The sequence below is a fragment of the Meleagris gallopavo genome, chromosome 10 (genome assembly GCF_905368555.1).
Source record: "Meleagris gallopavo chromosome 10, MGAL_WU_HG_1.1, whole genome shotgun sequence".
In the NCBI taxonomy this organism is placed as follows: domain Eukaryota; kingdom Metazoa; phylum Chordata; class Aves; order Galliformes; family Phasianidae; genus Meleagris; species Meleagris gallopavo.
Window position 1 is genome coordinate 23,971,369 of NC_139413.1, and position 26,444 is coordinate 23,997,812.

The 26,444-nt window shown below is 40.3% G+C and overlaps 2 protein-coding genes across 4 annotated transcripts; one reads left to right on the forward strand and one right to left on the reverse strand.

Moving 5' to 3' along the window:
- Positions 1-2,914: 2,914 nt before the first annotated feature.
- Positions 2,915-4,976, reverse strand: COA7 (cytochrome c oxidase assembly factor 7). The gene is made up of 4 exons (XM_010716116.4): positions 4,801-4,976; positions 4,314-4,531; positions 4,104-4,244; positions 2,915-3,544 (listed from the first exon to the last, which is right to left on the reverse strand). The coding sequence occupies exons 2-4, from the start codon at positions 4,417-4,419 to the stop codon at positions 3,096-3,098; spliced, it is 696 nt and encodes a 231-aa protein (XP_010714418.2). The 5' UTR covers positions 4,420-4,531; positions 4,801-4,976; the 3' UTR covers positions 2,915-3,095.
- Positions 4,554-25,359, forward strand: LOC100545946 (protein zyg-11 homolog B). Of its 3 annotated transcripts, XM_085232080.1 has the most exons (16): positions 5,098-5,186; positions 9,445-9,761; positions 10,018-10,089; positions 10,318-10,483; positions 12,823-13,577; positions 15,773-15,913; positions 16,833-17,009; positions 17,739-17,803; positions 18,478-18,577; positions 18,665-18,715; positions 19,316-19,477; positions 19,574-19,621; positions 20,223-20,420; positions 20,510-20,562; positions 21,450-21,547; positions 23,718-25,359. In XM_085232080.1, the coding sequence occupies exons 2-16, from the start codon at positions 9,645-9,647 to the stop codon at positions 23,906-23,908; spliced, it is 2,394 nt and encodes a 797-aa protein (XP_085088206.1). In that variant the 5' UTR covers positions 5,098-5,186; positions 9,445-9,644; the 3' UTR covers positions 23,909-25,359. The 3 variants fall into 3 exon arrangements, with proteins under 3 accessions (XP_085088208.1, XP_085088206.1, XP_085088207.1); XM_085232081.1 differs by lacking the exon at positions 10,018-10,089 and having other exon boundaries at positions 5,099-5,186; positions 9,445-9,785; XM_085232082.1 differs by lacking the exons at positions 5,098-5,186; positions 9,445-9,761; positions 10,018-10,089 and adding an exon at positions 4,554-4,707.
- The last annotated feature ends 1,085 nt before the right edge of the window (positions 25,360-26,444 follow it).

Consider the following 26,444-nt stretch of genomic DNA (forward strand, 5'->3'; position numbering starts at 1 on the left):
ATTTACATGCAGTCTCCCAGACCATCCCAGTGGGTATGGACATGTCTAAGAATGCTCACGCACTACCCTCACACACTGCAGAAATAAGCTGTTTTTGGCAGATGTACACAGTCTGGCAAGCTGCAAAGCTGCTTTTTACAATGCAATGCAGAAACAGAGCCACCAGAACAAGTCCTTTTCTGTCTACATAACATCATGCAGGTTCTTTACCTGACAGCTTATTCTGTCAGGAATGAACACAAAGGACACTTGGGACACAACAGGATGTGGCAGCAGTGCTTTCCAAATATCGGCACAAGAACAGCACTCCATTAGCAATCTTTTCACAGCTGCCCGAGGCACCCTGTTGTGAATCCTTTTGTGATTTAAAACTACGTATTTGGGAGTGTATTTAACTAATTAAAATTGGTCACAATTCCTTTTCAAGTACATTGCTGCTTTATTAGAGGAAGTTGGCTGTATGCTTAAATCAATACAAATGAGCGAAAACGAAAACAGAGAATGGTTTGGAAGCTGTGAGACTGAGTTAAGGTGCTTTACTCCTAAGACGATCCACCAATCCTGAAGAGATCTGCAAGTGTTCCACATTTCTAAGTACGCTATTATAACCGTGGATCTATCACACTTTATGACCTCAGAGGAGTTGGAGGAACAGTTTTCTTCCCAAGAGGACATAAAATTTAGCCTTTGTAACATCAGTTAAAAAGAAAGAGCAGGAGCACTGGCCTTTTGATAATACCCTCATAATATCGGAGCAAGATGGCTATAAGCTAAGATTTGCAGTGCAATTTTCAAGTCTTAGCCAATTTTGATTATGTCTCATGAACACCATTTCTAGGTTGAGAATAGATTGCTGGGAACATCATTAACTATGTATAATTTATAACATGCTGAAATGCAGCAGGCTGATCAGATTTAATGCTTTACCACCCTCATGTTTTAGTGTAACAGAATTTCCTTAATTTGGGCTTGCCAAAACTTGAGATACAAAATTGGATGATGCTTCACAAACTTATCTGTACTACTACTACTGACACCTTTTATATGCAAAGTTAATAATATTTAAACTCTGTTAACATGCTATTAAAAACAAACAAACAAACAAATAAACTACAAATCTCTTCAGTGTGCACTTTATATGTGGCTTTAATTATCTGCTATGTGTGTCAGTTTTATTCAGGATGTTCCCAAGTCCATGCTTGTAGTATTGTGAACACTGATAATTGGAATAAAGCTTGTATGAGTGTGGCAGATACATTTGGATCAAGGATCTGAACAAAGTGCTCAGAGGCAGTGAGCGTTATGAACTCAAAAGCTCAACATTTCACTCTGTTCTCCAATGCCTTGAGCTACCTGTAATTGCTTACTCTTCAACACAGAACTTGCAAACTGTTTTATTAATGGAATGCCACATTTGGTGCACAGGTAACCTTTCCCATGTCTTCATCTGAAACAGATCTACTTTCCTGAAATGCCACAAAATACTAACTGACTTCACAGAAAAAAATAATCTCACTTTTGTCATTACTGATTTTTTTGCAGGCTGCTAAAAGCAGAACAAAGGGCCTTAAACCTAAGGTATGCAACATTTTACATATACTGCCATCTGTCGTTCCAGCATGCCAGTTTTATCACCGTGCCTCTGTGATTTTTATTCTAGCAGCAAGCATATCCCTTGAAAGGAATGTTTTGCAAGAAATCTGTTGCAAGTACAGTTGAGTTGGAAGAACTACTGTAATTCATACATGATCTGTCTGAAATAGTACACATTGTGATTCTTTTGCCATTTATTCTGCTGTGAATACCTTCAGTTCTGGCTGTGACCAAATTTGTGTTCGTTTCGCTCAATTTATTTTAATAGCAAGCTTGTCTCTTTACTCAAACCACAGCCAGAGCTTTCATGTTCTGAAAGTTGTACCTTTGCAGCAAAATGTACACGCATGTATCACAAGCTTTGCATACATGTATACATAAAATTGTCTATTTACATATACTGCCCTACATATTTAGACTGCTTCAGTTCTGGTTTGTATATATGTAAGCTATATGATTTTGTTTAATTGGAGTCCAACATATAATCAGTTGGCACTGTGCTTCCTAAATCTATCAAAAAAATGGAGAGAGAGAGCCTTTCAAAAGCTGGCTGGAAACCAAAAACAGTTGGTGCAGGGAGTGATCACTGTGCACTGGAGAGTGATCCTAAAGCAGCAGGTAGACATGGAAGTCAGTTACACAGTGACAAACCAGTTGGCAAGGTGCTGAAAACATTCTGTTTTTTGAAATGTTTGTATGCTTTGTCCAAGGGAATCTCCTGTCTTAGACACTTACCTGCAGTTCCATGGTAGGTCATTTCCTAGCTCTTTGACTTTTTCCTACTACAGCCTCTCGCTTAAACTCTGCCCCTTCAGTTCATCTGTCCAACAAATCTAAGTTACTTTTGTTTCTGCTTCTTATCTCTCCTGCCCATTTCATTTGCAAGATCTATAGGGAAACATGTCTCTATATATGTATTGTCATGCAGACACATTACTTTTTTGGGCTTGGCATCACCTGGACATGACTTAAATGCTTCTAGGTCTAAGCTAAGCAGAGAAACATCCGCACAGACATATAATCACCAGAGCCAGCAACAGGCGCTGTCTAGGGTCAACAGGCAGCCTGGAGGAACATCTCACAACTAACAGAGTTGATGTGCAAGCAAAGGACAGCATTTTTGTATCCAAAGACAGCAAAATTAGGAATGAGTGTGTGGACCTGAGTGTGTTGGAACGGGTCCTAAAACAAGCCTCAGTACCGAAGCAGCAGACAGGAAACAGTCTTCCATGCTTGAAACCATGGGGACAAACTCCCAATAGTCCAGAAGAATTTCTCCTCCATTGGAATGGGATGTAAGTAATACACTTAAGAACATATGTATTTAAAAATGTAGAAAGCCACAGAGTTGGTCATGTTTATTGCATCCACAAAAATATACATGTATTTGCATACACAAGTACTTCCAAGATACTTATTGAGTTAAAACTGTATGTTCATGAGATTTAAAATGCAAGTTCACCTGCCACTTAAAGCTGTAGTCTTAACTATGTCAGACAGTTTTACTCCCCAAACGTTAAAGAACTCAAGGCCTCTTTCTGTTCTTTGTGCAACTGCTTTGCCCTGTTTTTCAAATCCTCTGCCTTGCCATCATTCTTTTCAACACCATCTCCCAGTTTGTACATTCGACTGGCATTGGCACAAGCCCATACGTGACCCAGCTCACACCCCTTCAACGAGTACTTCAAAGCACGGTTCATGTCCTTAGGGATCCCAGCTGCTCCTTGGAGGTACATTACACTGAGGTTGAAGCAGCTAGGAGCAAAGCTGCCATCGCAGGCTTTTGTGTAGTAGTCTCTAGCAACAACTGGGTCAGGTTTATCATCGTTGACTCTCCCATCGTGGGCCAGCAGCCCAACGCTGTGACAGGCATTCACTGACTTCTTCCCGCCTTTTTCACATGACTTCAGGAAAGACTTGTAGGCAGCTTTCAAGTCTGCAGCGAGTCCACCTGTACACCAGGAAACCAAGGTTACTGCAAGGACAGCTTGAAATGGATGGGAGCTTTCTGCTCCACACTGCTCTCTCTGGGAAGACAGCAGCCCTCACTTTAGGCACTACAATCAAAATTTAGGGCTTCAGAGGCCATGTTGCTAACCTTAGGAGACCCTCCTCCACTTCCTGGTGACCAAATTAGTTCATGCAGACATTATAATGTAAAGAAATGGAAGAAATGCAGATTTTAAGGAAAGGGCACAGAGCAACATTCAGCAGCAGATATATACTTGCTGCAGACACACATAAAACATCACACACGTGGCTAATCTGAAATTCTTTCTTTGGGTGATTAACTTAAGACTTTAACTTAAGGTTTTCCATCCTTCCCTTCTTTTATTAGGGTAATAAAAGGGGCAGGACAGGCGGGTGTTGGGATCAAAAAGCTCAGGGGCCTCAGGGGCCGAACGGAGCCCGGGGTGGGGGGGTGGAAGGAGCAGGGGAAGGGGGATAAAGGAAAAGGGGAAAAGGGAAAAGGGAAAGAGGAAAGGACTGCGACGCAGCGCCGGGCGCACCTTTGCCGATGGCCTGGTAGGCCCCCAGCTTGTAGCAGCTCTCGCTGTGCCCGTACACCTCGCAGTTGTCCCTCAGCACCCGGGCGGCCGCCTCGAAGTCCTTCTTGACGGCGTCCAGGTAGTCGGCCAGGCGCTGGCAGCCTGCAAGGCACCGTCAGAGCCGCGCCCGGGCCGGAGGGCTGGGGCGAGGGACGCTGGAGAGCCGCTTACCTTCGGGATCCTTCTCCTTGAAGCACTGGTAGCTGTACTCGACGTGCAAGTTCTCCAGATAGCTCCTCACCTCCTCCTCGTCCCCGAAGTCGATCAGCCCGGCCATGCTGCGGGGCCGCCCACGGCGATGGCCGTCACCGCCCGCCCGGAGGTGGGGCCGGGACCGCCTCCCCCTGCGCCGCTCTGTGCGGCCGCCCCTTCCGCGGCACAGATGAGTTCTGTAAACGGGAAGTGATTTCAGTGCTGTAACTTGTGGCTTGTGGAGCTTTCGGGATGAACAGAGCTCAGTTAAAGCTTGTGCGCGGGACGAACCCGGAGCGCCGCCAGCAGCGCTAATGGCGGGCTCCCCCTGCTGGCCGCCTCCGGCATTGCTGCGTGACGCCGTTTGGCCGTGGTGGGTTGGGGTTATTTGTTATTTGGGGATTTGCGAGCAAATGTTGTACAAAGCAATTCCTCACAAGATGTAACTGCGAACTGTCCACGTTACCTGGGAAGAGTAATTGTATCGCTGCTCACTTTGTGCTGCCAACAAGCAACAAATGTATTCACAGTGCCTGCGCGTCGGGAGCGGTTTTTATCGCTGTTACTGTATCTGAAGCCTGAAATTACTCAGTGCGAAAGCTGCTGGCAAAGCTCCTCTCCAGCAAACCCGACCGCACCGGAGCAGACCGCTGCGAGCAGGAAACGCGTAGAGCGCTGCCCTGCGCGGCGCCTTTAAGGGAGGCGGGATCGGCGCTGCCTCCCGGCCGGCCGCGAGCATTCACTTCCAGGTCGGGGGGGGGGGGAAAGGAAAGAGGAAAAAAAAAAAAGAAGCAGCCAAGCTGCGGGACCCGGCTGGCTGGGCGGTCGCCGCCGGCACGCAGCGCCGCGATGGTGAGTGAGCACCGTGGGGCTGAAGCACCGCGAAGGGGAAGGGTCGGTGCCCGTGAGGCGGGTGGGCCGCTCCCGCCGCGGGCTGACAGGCTGGTGCTGAGGGGAGCGGGGGCCGCGATGGCGGCGCTGCCGCCGGTGCCGCTCTGTCAGCGCGCGGGCGGCGGGCAGGCGGTGCGGCGGCCGTGAGGCGGTCGTGAGGCGCGGTGCTGCGCCGCCGAGGGAACGCGCACAGGGAGCCGGCCCCGCTGCCTTCGCTGTTGTGTAACGCGGCGGCTGCCGCCCTGCCGGTTATATAAAGAAGATGGGGAGCCGGCGGGTTTGGGGGCTATCGAGATGGGTGGTTGTTGCGCTCTCACGGAGCCTCCTGACGGGGGCAGCCGGCGGGCAGAGCCCCTCGAGCGGCCGGCCCCAAGGGCAGAGCCCGTCCTACAGCCCGCTGCACACCCTGCTGCTCGTGTCCCCGTGAGGTGCGGCCCGGCCTTTGTTTGAATCTCCTAATAAAGTTTCTGAGCTCTAAGGTCCGGGCCGTTTGCACCCGCTGTGCTGTCAGCAGGCTGGGGCCGAGCTGTGCGGGAAGCTGACATGGAAGTTAATGGCACGGCTGCAGCTCATGGCGGTTCTGTGCACCTGTGCTGGCGTTGTGCATCGTCTCCATAGCTTGCTTTCTTCAGCAGCATTTATTCACTGTGCCTTATTTATGAGCACTGTTCATTTATTTCCTCCCCATATGATCTGCTGTAGTCTAATAGCTGTTTTTTTTTTCCCCCAGCATATTCTAGTAGCTGCTCTCTTCAAATGGAGATGGTGCAGATATCTTTTAATGCAGATAGCCTCAGGAGTGCACTGAAAGTGACATAATAGTTGCTTATTTCTGCTCGATGCTCCTCTTGATGCCTTCCTTGGCTGCCCCACATTGTTTCCTTGTGGTTAAGCAAACCACTCGGGCTCCTCTCTCCACTCATTTCTAATTGATGGACCCATATCGGAAGTTCTTTATATTAATTTTCAAGTACATGGCCTCACTGTATGGCTTTCATGTGGCACTGTTTAATTTTGGGCCTCTTGTGGTTTCTGCTGACTGTATTGCTACCAACTCTAATCAGTGCATTCCCACATGTGCCAGAGTAATTAGTGAAAGTATTAAATGTGAGTTTCGTGCATAATGCTTCCTTGAGAGGCTAATAAATTGTCTAGTTCTGTTTCGTTCCGTTAATTTCAGTAGGATAACTGTGACACTTCTTTTTCATAGCATAAATCCCTAAACCACCTGCTTATTTTTTGCTGCCCTCCCCTCCCTTTGTTAGTGCTCAAAATGATTCTGATGAACAGCACAGAATTGTTGTTATTTGTCATTTTAAGAAGGTTAGTTTTAGGGCTGAAACCTAAGGCAGTGCCACCTTTTATTTCCCTGTTGACTTCTTGAGAGAAATAATTGCTAGTGTTTGAAAAGTCCCTTATGCTGTTGTTCCTTCTTTGGGCTTTCAGGGAAGAAAAGCCAATGGGATGAACTTGGAGCAGAGACACCTCACACACTTGAGTCTTGTTATAGTGAGTCAGTAATTAGGTGTAGCAATTGGAGGGTACATCCCAGAAATAGTTTTCCTGGTGCTGAAGTTGGTGTCTGAATTCCAAGGCTTTATACAGGTTTATTGAGGAAAAACTGATAAAAAACTACTTGGGGGTGGGGAGAAAGTGATTTGATTTTTATGAGTCTGAGACAAAGCTGGAAAGAACTGGATCTTTCAGGCTGGAGTTGGTAGGATCACAATCCCCATAGTGAAAAAGGCTCACACAGCAGTGGGGTTTAGTTTTCCTGCAAAGCTGGATTGCAATTACTGGTGAAAAACATCGGATAAACCAGTCTCTTTTTTTTCTTCTTGTTCTTGTTGTATAAACAGGTGGCTGCATGGTAATACCTTTCTAAAGGATCAGGTTTTGTTTGGATTCTCACACCCAGCATATTAACACAGCCATAACACTGGATTTAAGGCTCTCATTTGCTCTAGGTACTTTAGTGTGACCCTTTAAACTCTTCTTTTTCTTCTTGACTGCATTTTGAAATACTGAGTTGATATAGTCTGTCAATAACTAATGTTGATACAATGAGTTTTTAAAAGAACACATGAAGGATGGTGTTCCTGATGAGAACCTTTCCAACCTGGGATGTGCTATGGGCCAAACAAGGTAACACCACACTGAGGCCGGGGCTGCATTTCAGCCCACTGCTGTATTGGATTACTGCTGGGTGCTGGCAGCCACGCAGTGTGTTCACCTTCCTCTTTCCTTATCCTTTTTGATAAAGCTGACCTTGGTGATATTAAGCACTTATATTTTTGTAGAATTAATCAAAATAAGCCTTAAAAAGCCTCCCCAGAATTATTCTGCTTAGAGATACTATTCCATTAACCAGCTGGTTTTAGATATGTCGCATTACTTTTGTATATGCATGCTTTAGCAAACAAAGCACTATCCAGTAGTGCACAATCCTGTGCTTTGAGGATTGTTTTCTTTTTTTTTTTTTTTTTTTTTTAATCTGATCAGTGAATTAGTTTGCTGAAATTGAAAGAAATTGCTAGTTTTGGATGATTAAGGTGGCTATGAAAAAGTCAGACCTATGTGATAAAAGTTGTACTGAAATGGTTCTGAATGATCTTTATGAAATAAATCCCGAGCTGAAGGTAACACACATTTATGGTGTTGCATTAAAGTACTGGAACCAGAAAGTGATATGAACTGCACGGCAAGTACCAGGCTTGTTCTCTAGGCTTGTTCTGATGTGCAGAAGCATAGCTAGAGAAAGGAAGCACGGAAATCCTAACCCAGAAGGAGTTCAGGTGCAGCTGCAGCCTCATTCTGAGCTCCTTAAGTGGGCAATGTTTTCTTAAAGCAAGGAGAAGTTAAGAAAAAGAATGCTGCTGGTCACGTGAGAGGTTTACAGGTAGCATTCAAGCTATTCTACTTCAGTAGCAGGAATTCACTTTTATGGTTCTTGTCAAGAGACTTTATTAGACATGGATAAAAGCATTTCCTCTGTCTGTTACCTCCAGCGCCTCTGCTGAATTTCTTCAGCCTTTCTGCAACAAACTGAAGAGAAGTCACAAACCTCTCCTGCAATTGCTAGAAGAGAATAAAAATGGCACTGCTGTTCACAGGTGTCACTGAGCCCAGCCTGTGTCTCGGTCCCGTTATTGCCATAGAGAGGTACTGTGAGGACTTCTGAAGTGCCTGTTTCATACAAAAATTAAAGCGGTGTCTCTGGATTAGATTGGCCAGCTAGAGGTGCTGCTTGAGAAAATAGCTTTGTGAGTCATATGCTAGCAGCCTGTCTGCAGGGCTAAAAATTCTCATCAGAGTTTGTTCGCTGATGTATGAAAGTGTGTTAGTTCTTCTGGCACAAATTATGCAACAGTGCCAGAAGGGATGAACAGAGCCCGGATCCTGGCTTTTGTCATGTCTAAGGATCAAATTAGAAGCGCGAGAGCTAATGAGAGATGTGCCTGTCTTTGCTGCGCTCAGAATCGTTTTCATATTCCTTTGAGTAAGGATTCTGATTTTCATTTGAGCTGACAGCTGTCTTAAGCCTTGTATGTGTATTAATGTCAGGTTGAGAAAAATATTTTCCTCTTTTATTTTCTCTTAATATTTAAAAATAACTGGTTGAATTTCTCTTGGGAAGTATTTGAGGTGTTTTTGCACGTTGTAAGAAACAAAAGGCGTTAACGATTCCAGATTCTGTCCCTCCATATCAGCTCAGGGTGGGCGGCAGCCCAAATTGCTGTTTTCTGGTAATGCATTGAATGCATCACAAATAACTCCTGTTTCTTCAACAATGATATTTAATAATCAAGCTGAATAAAAATTAAGTGAGACCGAGTCAAAGGAGTTGGAAGTGGCATGTTGAATGCTGCAGAAGGAGTTTGTGTTGGAGTGACTCGGAGTTTCTTGTTCCCAAACCTGTACTTAAGCCTTCAGGAGCTATTGAGCTGCAGTCTCTCTTTGTTGACAGTGTATGATTCATTAAAGATATGTGCTGTTCCATCTAATAATGTGGTACCTCCCAGTCTTTACATAGGTTCGTGTTATTTTAGAAGATTTAATTGTTGTTTTCTTTATATTCCTTCTATGTAACTTTTGTATCTGTACTTGAATGGTGAGCGAGGATATTAGGCTAACAAAGCAACAGAACTGGAAAAGAAAGGTGAAATTATCCACAACTTTCAATATAAGAAGCAAGCTGCCTTTTTTTTTTTCCCCCTAGCCCTACAGATGAGATGTGGCAACAGTTGATGCTGTTATTTTCAAAGCTCTCTGGGGGAGTTTGTACCAGTCAGTCAGCCCTCCTTTGTGCAGCCTGGGGATGATTCACAGTGCTGTGATTAATCTGCGAGACCGAAAACAGAAGGCTATTCTTAACACTGACTGAAAAAAGGGAAACTTCAGAGGTGTCCAGATATCAATATGCAATCTCAGGCTCTGAAGGAAAACTTGAAGTTCATCTTCCACCTTGTCCTCCCTACTCGGTGCTCCAGTGCTATAGAGGATTTCCAGGTCCTCAGCATGAAGAGAAGGAAGCTGGTATCTTTTATTAGAAGGAATACTGTAAGAATTGTTACCTCGTTGCAGCACAGATTTTATTTATCTATTTATTTTTAAAGATTTGGATTTCACCTGTCCTTTTTGGTATCAAAAATTCCTCCAAACTACACGAGGTTTGTCTTTGTTTCTAATGTAAGTTGGTGGTCAGCTTTGAGTGTGCGCTGATTTAAATGGAAGATTGAAAGAAATAATTATTTCAGTCAAATATATTCAGTTTATCTTGACTAATTCCCAGCAGATTTCACACACTCAAATTCTCTCATCGGAAATAAAGAGTGTTCTCTGTGAACGCCAGCAGACAGACCAGGTGGGTTCTGAGAGAGAAATGCCCACCAGCTTGGCATCGTTTCTTGTGTGACCTGGATTACCAGCTTAGTGCTGCTCTAAGGGGCTTCTCACCTCTAATATTTGCTTGTTCAAGTGTAAGCAGAGCTAACAAAAATAATTACTCTCCCCAAAACAGACATGTGGAAGAATCGCAGAGAAAATGGTTTGACTAAATCACCTCTGTTTCCTTGTGTCTTGCATGTGACAGGAGGAAGCTTCCCCTTACTCCTTACTTGACATCTGCTTGAATTTCCTCACTGCTAACCTAGAGAAGTTCTGTACAGAAAGACAAGATGGAACGCTGTGCTTGCAGGAGCCAGGAATGTTTCCTCAGGAAGTGGCTGATCGATTGCTGCAGACGATGGCGTTTCATGGTAAAAGCAATTCTTTGTGGGTCATCAGGGAGAGCACTTTACTGGGATGTGACATTGCAGTTCTGGTGTGTTTTGTAGCAGGATGGGTTGGAGCTACTTAAAATGCTTTCCTTAGTCTCTTGAGTAGAAAATTTTTGGCATTTTGGCTGTGCCATAAGTTCAGCTGGATGTCACACAGTCATACAGAGAGCTCTAAACAGAAAGGCCTTTGTTTCACATTTAGGATTATAATCAAATGTTCTTTTAAGTGGTTGTTCTTTAATGGATCCTTCAATCACTTTTTAAAAGATTTAACTCAACTTTGAACAGTGTTCAAATATTTCCGTACTTCCTGCAGACTAATTAACTGAATTATGTTTTCTTTGCCATGTGTCCATGTAATTAAACTCTGAAATGACCTTGATTTCTTCATTACAATGGTTTCTCATTGATTTTTAGCAGTTTTGGTGCAATGTAATTGTTTTCTAAAGAGTGTGTGGTGTTCTTATGTGTCAGGTACTGGCCTGTCTCAGGGCGTTGGATGGGAGAGATACTGTCTTATTTGCTTTCTTTAAGCATGACAAAGGAAAATGTTAAGCTTGTGTAAAAGCTTCATGGGATGAAAGCAGTGAATGTATGGATTACCCTAGAGAAGAGGCAGGATTCCCATTCCTTCAAACTTCCCTTAGAAATGAGACAGACACAAGAAAATTGCTATAAACAGAGGGAAGGCCCCTCCTGTGGCCGTGCAAACATTAGTGTTCTAGCTTCTCTCAGTTGTTTCCAGTCTGATAGAACAGAAGAGATTGTCCTAGAAATATGCAAATGCAAAAAACCTCTCAATTTTCAGCATGCACTGCCTTCTGTTAAGTAATAGTTTAGGGGAGCCTTGAAAAATCCAACTCAAGAACAGAAAGGTACTGCCAGTGCTAACAGTGATGATGGCAGCCACAGAAACACCGCAGACACTGTCAGAGTGCAGGAAGGCCAAAAAAAAAATGTTGCCAGATGAACAGGATTAGCTAAGGTAGGCCAGCCAGGGAGCTCAACTTGATCCTTCATTTGAAAAGGTAACTAAATAGTTACATTTAAGTTATGTTTTAACCAAGCTATTACACTATATTTATTTCCTGAGTAGCAATTGCCTCACGTTATATCTTTCCTTTTTGTGCAACGGAGGCATTCCTCAGCTACCTGGTCAGAAATGTCTGAGTTGTTTGTTGCTGAGAAAGCTCTGCAGATCTTAAATTAATATTAATCTTCCTTACAGAGGCAGTTACTAGCTCAGGACTTAGATCTAGACAAACTGTAGCGTTAATTGTTTTTATTCAAATATATTGTGTTTTCAGTTTCTTTGCTGTCTTCAGTATGCTTGAAGGTACAAAACAGGGACACTGACATTTACAGCTCTCTAGAGCAAAACTAGAAGGAAAGACTCTTCCCACTGCGTTTATGTGTATGCTTGTGTACACATACCCATCTCATGTGGTTGTTTATAAAACAGTAATTCCTCTGCTGATGACACAAAGTATCTTGGTGTTTCCAGTATGTTTTGTGTAATCCTGTGCATGAAACTAAGCTTTTCAGCTAGTGTTTTGTCAGTATTCTGTAGGAAAAGACTATTAATCTTTCTGCTTTGTAGCAAAATTATGAGTGCATAATAATCTCCAGCAAGACTGCTATATTTCCTTTTTTCACTGCTGTCTTTCTCTCCTTCCCACTTCTTACTTACCCTTCTGCTGCTTCTCTTTGAAACACTTTTTAGGTTTCTTTCTCACACGTAGCTTGTTTCTGAGCAACACTCCTACCTTCTTTATGAAGGATCTGTGAAATAACTGGCTTATATAGAGTATTGATCCTGCTTATGAATTCATTTGAATGCTTCAGTATTCAATTGGGTTAAAGCAAGATGCAAGTGGATTGTTAATTGCTGGTGCTACGTTGAGGTTAACAGAACTGTGTCCAGGGATTAAAACTTCCAAGGAATGTTGAAATTCTGTTTCTATCCAGTTCTAGCGAGAAAAGCCAAAACCAGCAGGCTGTAGTCTGAATGTTTTCAAATCATACCCGTGTCTTATTTTGCTGTATGTTCCACCTTTTGAACAAGACGTGTATTGTGAATGTACTGCATCTTAATTTCACTGTCCTATTCTTTAACATGAAATTATCCAAAAGTGCATTCATAATCTTCAAAGCAGAATTTCAAAAGCTTGTGAGATCAGGAGCACAGTGGTCCAAGGTGTGCTATTTTGCAATGGATTCTCTTTGCTAACACTTATTTCTCGTTTCCCTTTAGATTCTCAAAATAGAAATGCTGTTTTAGAATACTAGAACCAAACACTAATGCTGTTTTCCAACAGGGCTTCTGAATGATGGCACTGTGGGCATCTTCCGAGGCAATCAGATGCGTTTGAAACGAGCCTGCATCCGGAAAGCAAAGATCTCTGCTGTGGCCTTCCGGAAAGCATTCTGCCATCACAAGCTGGTGGAACTCGATGCTACTGGGGTGAATGCAGATATAACAATCACAGACATTATAAGCGGGCTTGGCAGCAATAAATGGATCCAACAAAACCTTCAATGCCTTGTGCTGAACTCACTGACTCTTTCTTTGGAAGACCCCTACGAGAGGTGCTTCAGTCAGCTGTCAGGGCTTCGTGCATTAAGTATTACCAACGTTCTGTTCTACAACGAGGACCTGGCGGATGTCGCTTCGCTCCCTAGGTTGGAGAGCCTGGATATATCAAACACCTCTGTTACTGACATAACAGCACTTCTCACCTGCAAAGATCGCCTGAAATCTTTGACCATGCACCACCTGAAATGCTTGAAAATGACCACAACTCAGATTCTGGATGTTATAAGAGAACTAAAATATCTGAATCACCTTGATATTTCAGATGACAAACAGTTCACATCAGACATAGCACTTCGTTTACTGGAACAGAAAGATATTTTGCCAAACCTCGTGTCTCTGGACATTTCTGGAAGGAAGCATGTCACAGATAAGGCTGTAGAAGCATTTATCCAGCAACGGCCAAGCATGCAGTTTGTAGGATTGCTAGCTACCGATGCCGGCTACTCAGAATTCCTAACAGGAGAAGGAAACCTAAAGGTTAAGTGGGGGAATTTGTCAGAAAAGTGAAAATGTTCAGGAAATACAGATCTAATCATTTGTAACAAATGCATGTGGGTGTTTGAGGAGGAGGATGTAGGTTCCTTTTTTTACTGTGAATTTTGTTACTGACTTTAAGTTCCTACTTAATTCTGGCATAGAAACTTCTAGATGTAAATAATATCACTGTAAAAATATGAATATAACATACATATTTGCATCTATTTTTCTGTGCCTTTTCAGTGAGCTTCAAGTCCTGATTTAATACATTAGGTCTAGGAGAGCTGAACTTGATCTAGTGTGAAGTAATTTACTGACAATATTCTCCTGCTTCCAGCACAGTGTGTAGCACGAGGCAGCAAAGTGTTAGAGGTTGAGGTATGGTTTGCATCAGCTTTGAGCAGTTAATGATTAACACAGCTGATAAAATTTAATGACTGAGCTACTGTTGTGTTCCATCACTATTTGTAACTTCCTCGTTATAATTCTTCTGCCTACCTTGAGAGGTCCTTTTGGAGGTCTTGAAAGGAAACTATGGAGGGGCTGAGGAAGGTTTTGCATAATGTGGCCAAATATCTCCTGTGCAAATTCTGTTTTATGCTTCGGTTTAAAAATTTAGAATGCCTTTTCATTGCAGTTATGGCAATTATTTAATGATAATTTTCACCTTGAACTTGAACTTCACCTTGAACTCTCAAGTTGGTACTTGAGAGACTCAGCCAAATTGTTAAAGCTGTGTTAATATGTATGAGTGTAGAAACAATGCCGGAGAAAGCAAGTTCCCCTTTGATGTGATTGATGTATGGCATCAGGGAATGACCGCTCACATTTGGTATAGAACAGTTCAATATAATCCTTGCTGTTAAGAATATATGCTTCATACAATTGACTGCTATGCAAAGGCAGTCTTTGTTGTTTTTTTCTGAGGTGACCTGGAATTCATTAGTGACTGTACTGAACTATTCAGCTGCTCAGTTTAGACACTACTAAATAATAAACAGAACACAGCTCTCGTGGAGACAGCATGACTGAAATATCATTAGCTTAATAACAGTCCTGTGAAATATGATTATAGAAAATTCTTACAAGATTAAACACTAGACAAACATAGTAGCTGAAACCATGAAGCCATGTGGAAGTTCTTCCTATAGGGTTTGGTTGTCTGCAAAACATGTCAGTAAATACAATTGCTCTGTTTTAATCAGCAGAGAGCATGAAGTCCAATCTGGTATCACTTCTGTCAGGGTTGTGATATCTTCCTGGTCTAGCAAGTTTGGAAAAAATTGGCTTACTGCAATGCAGAATGCATGAAATGTGTCACTTCCATCTATGAATGTTTGCTTTTCCTTGTGTGACAAATTAGGTAAAACAAGTTCTGCCTGCTTCCCTGAGAGTATTGAAAAGGTGTTTGCAGCAACAATTCTTTAAGTAGCAGGGCTGAAGAGCAAACCACCTATAACAATGCAATGCAGATATGAAGTAGGCAAAATAGAGTAAAATGGAAGGTGGGGAAGGTTGGGAAGTGGAAAAAAATTGCAGTTAGTTGCTGATTGAATAGTTTAAAGAGTATTAAAGATGAAGCTGGTATTAGTCAATAGCTCTTATCTTCTAATGCTCCCTTCACCTAAAATTGTTAGTTTTCACATGTATTTCAAGGCTGGTTTTGAGGATGATTTCTTTTGCAATCAGTATGATTGTGTTCTTTAATACAATGCTGGAAAGCTATTGCTACAGGTTGAGTTTATAGGAAACCTGCTGCAGACATAAAAAGGAAATATTGTTTTGTTGGCAGTGCTAGAAGCACAAACCAAAAATATCAGCCAAAATACCATATTTGTCAGCTTAGCAGAGGAATTTTGTAGAGCATGTAGTTATGTGTACTGCTCTTAAGCATTTGATGTATTGTAGGCAGTTTCTATTAGTTATGAAGTGCTACTTTTAAGTAGCTGTTTCATATAGCTGAGCTTATAGAGATGACTGAAGCCTAATTTTGGCTCATGAAGTGAATTTTTATGAGGAGTGTTTATAGATCATGTAGTTCCAGATGAAGATGGGCAGCTAACATAACTATCTGCTTACTGAAGACTTTGGCTTAAATATTTGTGTCTTTGAAGCTGCAGGTTTGCAACTTTATGAACGAAATTCTTCAAGTAAATGATGACATCTTGAACTAAAGATTATTTCTCTGCTCACAGGTATCAGGAGAAGCAAATGAAACTCAGATTTCTGAAGCCCTGAAGCGTTACAGTGAAAGGGCCTTCTTTGTGAGAGAAGCACTCTTTCACTTATTCAGCTTGACACATGTAATGGAAAAAACGAAGCCTGAAATTTTGAAGGTAAAATAATACAGTTTTGATGAGAAAGTCTTGTGCCATTCCTAAAGGAATTTTAAGGAGGCCATTCTCAAAGCCCTGGTGAAAAAATTTTTTAAACTTTTACACTTCTTTAGATTAAAATTCTATGATGGATTAAAATTAACAACATTTTAAGTATGGAGATGTGGATGAATGCTCTATTAGCATTTTATATTAACTAAAGTTGATTTGGACTAAGTTGGTAATGTCAAATTTAGTAGCACTTATGTGTAATTTTGAATGGAGTTTTCTGCAAGTGCAAAGTTATGTCCTGAAATCCAGTCTGTATTGGGTCAAATCATATTTATTTATTTGGCTCTAACTAATGGAGATTCCTTAACACCCATTCTAGGAATTGGCTTTTCATTGTTAGAACACCAGAGATGATTTAATTTCTACTATGGTCATAAAGAGAAACATCAGTGAAATAGGCTTAGTCCCTTCTCCTTCCCCCATCTTCTTTCAAGTCAAACAAATGGCTTTGATCTCGTTGGCTTCATTATCAAAAAGATTTTAACAATGTGATAAATAAGAATATTTTCTTAACAGAGATCATGCATAGCCAAAAACATCTTGGGAAAAAGCTGTGAAAAATGTAGGTCTTCTGCTCTATTTGAAGGTATCATCTCCTTTGAGAGGCTGCAGCAAACAGCACAGGAGATGGAGAAATAGGAGTTAGGAGTTGCCAGTTTTGAATCTCAGAGCAGAGGGAAATATTCTTTCTGAGAATTAAAATCACACCATATGGATTTCTCTTGAGGGAAAAGGAGGCTATGATTCTGTGAGGCAGATTCTGGGTGCTGCTGAATCACTGTTGTGGTTTGCAGCAGCAGTGGATTGTTCATGGGGTATGTGCACAAGTGCATATGTATGTAATGTGGGCAAAACTCTTGCATTTCAGCTTGTGGTTATTGGAATGAGAAATCATCCCCTGAATTTGCCAGTGCAGTTGGCAGCAAGTGCGTGCGTCTTCAACCTAACCAAGCAAGATTTAGCAGCAGGCATGCCTGTGAGACTGCTGGCTGATGTCACTCACTTGCTCCTGAAAGCCATGGAACATTTCCCAAATCATCAACAGGTAAAAGATGAAATTTCTTTATCTACTGGTTTCTTTTTCTTGTGGACCTCATGAAATGTTTCTCCAGATCTCATTCAGACTCTCTTCAAGAGTAGCTGTAAGCAAGCATTCATACAGGTGCATTTATGCAAGATTTAAGTAAATACTGCTTCCTTTTTTACTTCCTCCTTATAGGACTGTAATTGATAGAATCAATATTAACCATAATGTGGCTTCCTATAAAGACTTTTAGAGGTTTTATGAAAAGTTTGATCTACTTGGTCAGTGTTGAATGACGTGGTGTGATTCTGGACAAGTGTCACTATTGAAAATACCCATTTGTATGGTGAAATATTAGGAGTTAAATGGGCTTTGATTTTCTGTTTTGCATAGGGTTTCCTTAGATATCTATAGTTGTAGTTACAGTTCTAGATATATGTCCTAACAAATGTTCTGGTCAGTGTCTAGAAGTGTCATGTGTGATTTTGTGTGTATGTGTCTGGTAACTATATGAAAAATTTAAACAACCAAGCCAGAATTTTATGGCACGTTCTCAGGCAAAATGGTATTTGACCAACACTGGGGGAATAGAGGGAATAATATTACTCTAATGCTCCTCTTTTTTTTTCTTTTTTTTTTGAGTTGCAATCATTTTCAGTACAGTCTTTGAAAATATGTTTAAGGATTCATAGCAAGAAAGTATTCTGAAGTATGTGCATCTCTGAAATCTTTCTTTTTAATTTCTCTTAGCTGCAAAAGAATTGTCTTCTTTCTCTGTGCAGTGACAGAATACTTCAGGATGTTCCATTTAACAGGCAAGTTTTATGTCAGTTAAAATGAGCTGTAGCATTGCAGAAAATTTTTCTGTTGCTGAGTACTGAAATAAGCTTATGATTTATTGATCTTTGGAAAATCATGGTTACTCTAAAGACTTGATCATTCACTGGATTTCTGGCTGCAGTTTGTTCAATTTCTATCATTCCAGTGTGCTCATTTGTGTGGTCTGTGGTATATTGGGCCTTTAATTCACAATTGCTTTGAATTATACCTGCATACTAAAGGATTTTTATTCTTGATTTCACCTGGCTGGGTCAACATCTATTTTTGTGTAAGAGGAGTCAAATTTCTCTGGGGGGCAGTGGGATTGTGTTTTGCACAGACTTTCTACTTGAATGTTTTGCTTAAAGGCTTTTGAAGCATATTCATCTGCTGTTTCAGAAGATCACATCAACTTTTTCTTCCTTTAGAAGCAATTACTGTGCACTTTGATGTATGTAATTAGAAGTAAGAGGTTCTAAGCAAAGAACTAAGCAAAGTTCACTGAGGTTCATGCAGTACCTGTAGTTTCCTGGTTCATTTGGATGTTTTTTGGTACAAGGCACACTTCTGTTTGTTTCATGCATTTCTATCTGGAGAGTCTTCTGTGTGCATCTTTTTCTGATTCAGACTTATGAGACTTGTGAAAACTAAACTTATCGTTAACTTTCAGGTTTGAAGCAGCCAAACTTGTTATGCAGTGGCTATGTAATCATGAAGATCAAAACATGCAAAGGATGGCTGTAGCCATAATTTCCATTCTTGCTGCAAAGGTACAAAATTAAAACTTTGATACAATCAATTAGATAGCATTTCTGAAGCCTTTAAAAAATGCTGATTATAGTTTTGTTTATTTACAGCTTTCGACGGAGCAAACTGCTCAGCTTGGCGCAGAGCTCTTCATTGTTAGGGTATGTCAGATGTTTTCTTGACAGTCAAAAATACCAATTTCTCAAGCTATTCATGCAAACAGTATTTCTAAAGATTTAATACAAAAATAAGGAGAGAGAATTCTAAGAATGCATTAGCCTATATTCATTTGAAAGTTCTTTTGAACAACAAAGCCTGGAGAATTTCCTAGAGGTGAAAAGAAATCTAAGTGGGAAAAGCTTGACCAAATTTAATATGAAGTAAAATAACAAGAGATTATTGATTTGAAATTTATTCTATAAGATTAAAGATGCTTAAAAAGAGAATATTAGAATTAAATTGTTAGTGCTGTCAATGCTCGTGTGGCTCCCAGAGTTATGTGGATGGCTTTGTGCCAACAGTAATGGTACTGTGCATATAATTATGGTGGAAACAAAGGAATTCCTCTGCCAGGTGACAGTGTTGAAAGGAGGGAACAAAACATTTAATAGCATGTTTTGAGAGGTAAAGTTTGACCCTAAATACATAGGTCTTTATTCTGCTTATAAATGATAGTCTGCTCTACCTGAGTCTGTGTAGAATCAAGCAGAGGAACAGACAGGTTTTTAGATATGCAATCTTTTTTTTTTTTTTTTTTCCAGCAACTACTACAAATAGTTAAACAGAAAACAAATCAGAATCTTGTAGATACAACCCTCAAGTTCACACTGAGCGCACTTTGGAACCTCACTGATGAATCACCAACAACGTGTCGGCACTTCATTGAAAATCAAGGTCTTGAACTTTTCATGAGGGTTTTAGAGGTGAGGAGTACAGTTTGTGTTGTGGATTGCCAACCTAGGTTTATAATTAACACTGTAAACAGTTACATATAATTTCTTTTTTTTTTTTCCCCACAGTCTTTTCCATCAGAATCATCCATTCAACAGAAGGTTCTTGGACTTCTGGTGAGATGAACAAAAACGTCTGAAAACTGTGTTGTTAAAAATCCATCGTTTTTCCATTTGAAAAACTTTGGTTAATTTGAAAAAGTGTCGAGTATTTTTAAATTCTTCTTTAATCTTTATAATGTTCTTCACTCACAACTGACGTTTTTTCAGATTATTTTGTCAGTTCTCCAAAGGCACTAATCTTATTGAAATCGATGGTTACAGTAAACAAGAAGAGCTTTTCAGAAAGGGCAGAGAGTCAGGCTTCAGATAAATCTAAATGCAAAAAGTACTTGAAAATCAGTGGAATTCAGAACTGCGCACTGGTGAGATTTAATGAGATTGATTGATTTTGTTTTGAAAATATAAAAACTAGCTTATAAACTTGTGTGATCTACATGCTATGGGTCAGAATTACTTTATGATAAAACCTCTATTTTAAGGTGAATTTCTGTATTAAAAAGGAAAAGCTTCCAGTATTTGATATGTGATTATCATCTTGGTGTTTATACGTGTTTACTTGCACAGTGTAGTTCATATGTGTATGTTCATCTTCCTTTGATCATATTATTTTTATTAATGTTTTGTTTTTTTTTCTCCCTCTTCCTCTCTCCTCCAGAATAACATAGCTGAAGTTAAAGAACTCCATTCTGAATTAATGTGGAAGGACTTTATAGACCACATCAGTAAACTATTGCACAGTGTGGAGGTGGAAGTCAGCTATTTTGCAGCAGGGATTATTGCACATCTAATATCTCGAGGAGAGCAGGCCTGGACGTTAAGTCGCAGCCAGAGAACGTCTCTCCTTGAACAGCTGGTACTGAAATGACGACGCACTTTATCACGCCCTTCAATTTTCGCATGTTTGGATGTGAGACTGAATATTCTTTGTTCTGTATTTTGCAGCATTCTGCCATTTTGAACTGGCCAACTCCAGAATGTGAGATGGTGGCTTACAGGTAACTATTGCCTTGATTTAGAGTTTGGAAAATACAGCAGAACTGAACTAAATTTAAAACTTGTTCCTGAAGCAGAGTAAGCTGTCGGCCTGACATGGTTTTGTCCAGTGAAAAAAACACCTATCAACTTAAAATACACAACATGCTGATTTTTCCTTTGTGATCAAAGAAGGGTAGGGGCACCTGTAAAAGGTAAATATAGTGTTTTTCTGACTGCATTTCAGTTATTCAGGTCCACTGGATCTAAAAGACTTGAATGCAAAGGTTAACCAGTAAGGTTACACTAGTGAACACAAGGTTAAGCACCATCCCCCCTAAGTAAGGGGGCTTGAGGCCAAAGAATCATAAAATCACCAATGTTGGAAATGACCTCTAATTTCATCTAGTCCAACTTATTTTCACCAATAATGGTAAGCCATGTCCCTCAGTACCACATCTAAATGATTCCTGAACTCACCCAGAGATGGTGACTCTCCCACCTCCCTGGGCAGCTTATTTCAGCACCTGACCATTCTCTCAGAGGAGTATTTCCTAATATCCAACCTGAATCCCCCATGGCACAACGTGAGGCCATTCCTTCTAGTCCTATTGCTAGCTATATAAAGTATAACTGGATAATCACTGTCTGCTTAATCTTTATTTCCACTGTCTACTACTATTTTTAAGGAGTAAGAATCAAAATGTAGTGGCAAAAATATACTGTGTATCCACTATATGTATTTTTGCTAGTTATTGCCTTAAATGTTAAAAGGCAGTCACTGCATCTAAAACTCCAAGTTTCTCAAAAGTCTTTTCCAGTTAAACCAGCAGGTGTGTAGGCAGTGTAATGATCTCTGAAGGCATAGCTAATAACAAAGTAAGGTGATCATTTGTCTCTTTTCTAATAGGTCTTTCAATCCATTTTTTCCACTACTTGGCTGTTTCATGACACCAGGCGTCCAGTTATGGGCAGTGTGGGCCATGCAGCATGTCTGCAGCAAAAATCGTATGTATTAAGATAAAATTAGCCATACAGTTTTTATTCCTTAGCATACTATTCACTAGCATGAAGTGAGATTAATAGGAATTTCTGTGGTTTTCATTTCTGGTACTTTGGAGAAACTGCATTGAGGCTTACCCAAAATGAGGCAGGAAAGGAGTAATAAAAAGCTCTCTACATCCTTTTTATTTACCAGAATTTTACTGTTGATGCACAATATTAATTTCAAAATGTATACATGTGTTAGGATTACCTACATTTGCAGCTTGCATAGGTGTTTTTGTTCAGAGATGTTAATATTAGTAAAAGGCAAGTAAGTTGTAAGTACCTGTAAGGTCTGATAGTAAGACAACTACCTGCTGTAATCCTTGCTCTCTTTAATTTGAAAGGAGTTTGTTGCCTTTTTTCTTACTTACCTTTTGCAATAATATGCTGCTACATGAAAGGCACTTTCTCAATCTATTTTTCCCATCTGCAAAATGAGAACACCAGCATCTTCTTTGTAAAATACCTTGAGAGCATGTAATGAAATGCACGAGTATTGAGGTAGGAAGTAAGTCCCCTGAGCATACCTAAATGTAAGAGCTGACAAACCTTCCTGGCTTTTTTAATTTTTTTTTTTTTTAATAAAATATCTTCTGACAAAGTTGTAGTGGTCAGACTCTGGGTAACAGTTTTTTGATGAAGACCAATTAATTTGGTGTTAGTGAAATTAAAACAAACGTTCTTCCCCTCTTTGTGCCTCAACCTTGTTAATTCAGAGTACAGTCTTACTTGTTCTATTTATTTTTTAGTGTTTATTTTGTGCTGCCTAACCTCTGAGCTTTCAGCATGCCACAGAGGTTTGTCCTGACAGTGAGTAACTGCACTGAAGAATGCAGAGGCTGTGAATAACTGGATAAAGTTCACCTAATCTGAGTATAGTAGAGTCTTAATTTTTTTCTGTGTATTTATTAGATATCTATATTTATATCCTGAGTATATGTCCCAAAGTTTAATTCTGATGGCAGTTGGTGCCAGAAGCTTCCAGAGAAAGTTGCAGAGAAACCAAATGCTTGGTAGCAAATGTAATAATGTGCTCTGGGGAAGAATGTATTTAATTCTGAAATACGGAGTGTTTTATGGGAGAAAAAATCTTAAGCTTTTGATGCTTGGCACTAAAAAGGCTTTATCTTTGGAGAGAAGATGCATTGTATTTTTGTCACCTTCTTAGAAGAGGGTAAAAAAGTGGTCTGGATTTAATAGCATTGATTTTTCTTGTCGATTTTTTTTGTTGTTTTTTTTTTCCTCCTTTTGCTGTTTCATGATGCTGTAGCCACCTCAGTGAGCTAACTTACCTAAAATAGCAGCAGCAATGCAGTAAATGTGATCCCTGCAGAAATGTTTAATGTCAGGATTTAAACAACTCAGGTGGTGCTTCACTGAGATGAACAGTGCAACTGGGTGCCTCTGACATAATGCTCTGTAGATTGCATTACAGTCACTCTGACCTTTTTGGAACAACCTCTGAAACTTGTGTGTTAGGTTGTGTGTGTTAGACTGTGTGTGTGGCTCTTTGTATAGCTGATCTTTCCATGTAGTAACACTGGAATCGATGCAGACTTTTTAAAAGCTATAATGAAATTGAAAGATAAGTGTAACTTTTATTCTGAAAAGGTTTTCCTAGCAGCTAGTTAAGCTATACCGTATACCAGTCAGCTTAAGCAGCATTTGGCAGAATATTTTCTAGAGAACTCTTTCCTCTTCACTCTCCAAGTCTGTATGATTGACACAGTGTATATGTGGTACCATTTTTTGTTAACTATGCTAAATCAAAGTCTTTCTTAAAGAAGATAGCTTTATTTGGGTACTCAGAGAGACTATACTTCTGCTTCTCTTTTCTTAAAACTTATATACGTGCACTTAAAATGCTGTGAGGGAGAGAGAATGCTGTGCATATTACAAGGTGCTTTCCAGACAGCTAGCTAAGACAGACATGAAAACAAATACAGTCTGCATCCTGTCAAAATAACTCTGTTGTCCTGTTGTCACCCATCAAAGTACAAATTCACTTCAGTAGAAACTTGTGGAAGTGTCCTAAATGCTGCCTGGATTAGGAGATGAAAGTGAATTTCAAGCATTGTTTACAGTAACTGTTATTTCTATCCTAGATAATTTATTTCTTTTTTTATTACAGCTGCCAGGTACTGCAGCATGTTAATTGAAGAGGGTGGCTTACAGCACCTGTACAACATTAAGGAAAATGTCCAGACTGATCCACATGTCCAGAGGATTGCTATTGCCATCCTGGATAGTTTGGAAAAGCACATTATGCGTCATGGGAGGCCACCTCCATGTAGAAAACAGCAACAAAATAAACCAAACTGAGAGCTGCAGGTATAAGAGTGTAAAGTATTGTCTCTGTAATATTCCCTTCTGATGTGTGTGTAGTTGGAGTAATATGTAATATAGTGGTCACCATTAAAGTGATTTGCCTATAATTGTGGTACCCAGAACCATGTATGGTAACCTTTGGTGAATGTCAACTTTAATGGCAACTGCATATGCAACTTGTAAAGGGTCGCTGCTTGAGCTGGTCATACCTGTAGGATTACTGCTGTCTACAAAGAGACTGGACTTGTACAGATAAATATGCACATCTGAGAAGGAAAAAACCCAACAATTCTAGGAACACCTTGGGTTTTGACTTCTGGGACGGAAAGTTATTTCATCCCTATGATTGCTGTTTATAAAACTGTTTACCAGACTGGTGTTTGAGTAGAACTGTGCGTGGTTGTGGTATTCAACACTTTGACAGATTTAAACAAAAGTTCCTGCATGCAAGTTCCAAACGAGACTTGTATCTAAGGCGACCAAAATGTCCATCTTCTCATAACCCTTCTGAACATGAGGACTTCAGCCTCCTTTTTCTTTTGCCTACCAGCTCTGCGTTTTTGTTTTCCTTGCTGCTCAGCCTATGCCTTTTTGAAATTCAGCTCTCCTGAGTCCTCTGTGCTCTCAGTAAGGTTGGGATCAGCACTGTGTCAGGGAAAATGGAAACTTGCTATAATAAAGCAATAGAAACAAGATTGATAGGAGACACTAAAAGAATGAGCTAAGCTTGAGATTTTAAACTTGATAGCATGAAGGGGGTTTTGCTGTTTGACTGCTTTTGGTTGTGTGTGGGATCTTTCTTCTCTGTTTGGAAAAACTGATAGGGAAAGAGAAGGCTCGTTAGAGTGAAATGTTCTCATCCTGAAAGGGATTGCATGTTTTAACAGGAGGCCTGGGATGTTTGGTCACCTTATTTATAAGAGACTAATGATTGTTTTCTGTAAATACTCTGTTAGTATTGTGCAGTGAATTATATTTCCAAGTCACCTCAGTGCAAAATATCACCCAGTGTTCTGTGTAAAACCCATGTCGATTGCATTGTTTTGTGAGGTGTGAAATTTTACATAAAGATGCTAATTGTAACAATTTATTTCTTGGTTACCTGTGGGTTTCAAATGATGTGCTGAATGAAACGTATTGCACAGCATATGGATGCCTGATAAAATACAAGCGATGAAAGCAAACTGCATGTCGATTCAAACTCACTTTTATTTCAAGAATTGTTTCTGTTTGTCTGGTTAGTCTCCATGTTTCCACAGGAACTGACTGATGTTCTTAGACTGTTTTGTAAATATATTGGTACGTCAGTTCAAAAAAAAACTTATGTTTGATAGTTTACGAGCAGGGATGACTACTTCAGGATGACCATGTTTTACTATTTTTAACTCCTCCTCTTCCTCTCCCTCCTAATTCTCATCCTTCAAATAAAAACATCACCTCTATTATTCAGTTATCTAGTTATTGTGTACTTCAGCAACTTCAAAATGAAGTGATCTAGTAACTCTCAGTGTCATGTTGCGTAACTGCTATTTGTATGAAGATATAATTTGGCTAGCATGTTTTTGCTACGTGTTCTGATTATTTACTTGTTTTCTTGATTCAGAAAGAAATTGATTGTAGCTTTGAATTACAAAAGTGGTTTAAAATAATGATCTGCAAATTTGTATCTAGCACCCTTCTGGGATGTCTGCTATCAGGCTTCTGTAGTGAAAGTTTTATTACTTGAAATGGCATGCACAACCTGTCAAAATTGGTGTTAATGGAATGAATGTGAACTGGTTGGTACTACAAGAATCTAAACCAAACACGACAGCTTTTCTTACAGTTACTGTACTATTCTTTCCTAATAACAGGAGAAATTAGTGCAACATCTTAACTAAATCTCTGCTATCATGTGCTGACAAAATGAATCTGATTCAGGCACTGGTCCAGATAGTGAAGATGTTGCTTAATGAAATTCTACAGCCAGAGAATTGTAAATGGTTTTCTATGCCCTTCTTGTTTTATTCTCATTTGCTTCAGATTAACAGTGAGTAGAACTAGAAAAATATGAATGGCTGCAAGCTGTAAACTTACTAAAGAGAAAATTTACTTGCATGTGCCACTTACAGAAAAGACTCTTCATATTGCTGTGTAGCTTCAGGAGATCCTGCCAGGGTAGAGTAATTCTGGAGGCCAGTGGCATTTACCTTTTTGTGAAGGCTGAAGATAATGCCTCTGCTTTACCTCTGCAGACCTTTACAAACGAAACCTGTACTGTGTAATCTACTAAGGTTATCTCAATTACAGTATTGTTAAGTTCTGGTTTGATTCAAGACTGTAAAGACAATTTCTAATACGGTAAGTTGCATTTTCTTAATACGTTCTGATAATCTCTTGTGTTTACTGAAAGCTTATTTATTAATTCACTTTTGCTTGAAGGCTGCAGTCTGGGGAAGTTGGAAGCAACAGAGCTGCACTGAGTGGCATCTCTGAATGGTGGAAGAGCACTGATAATGGAAAGCAACCTTTGGGAAGTTTTATTTCTTTG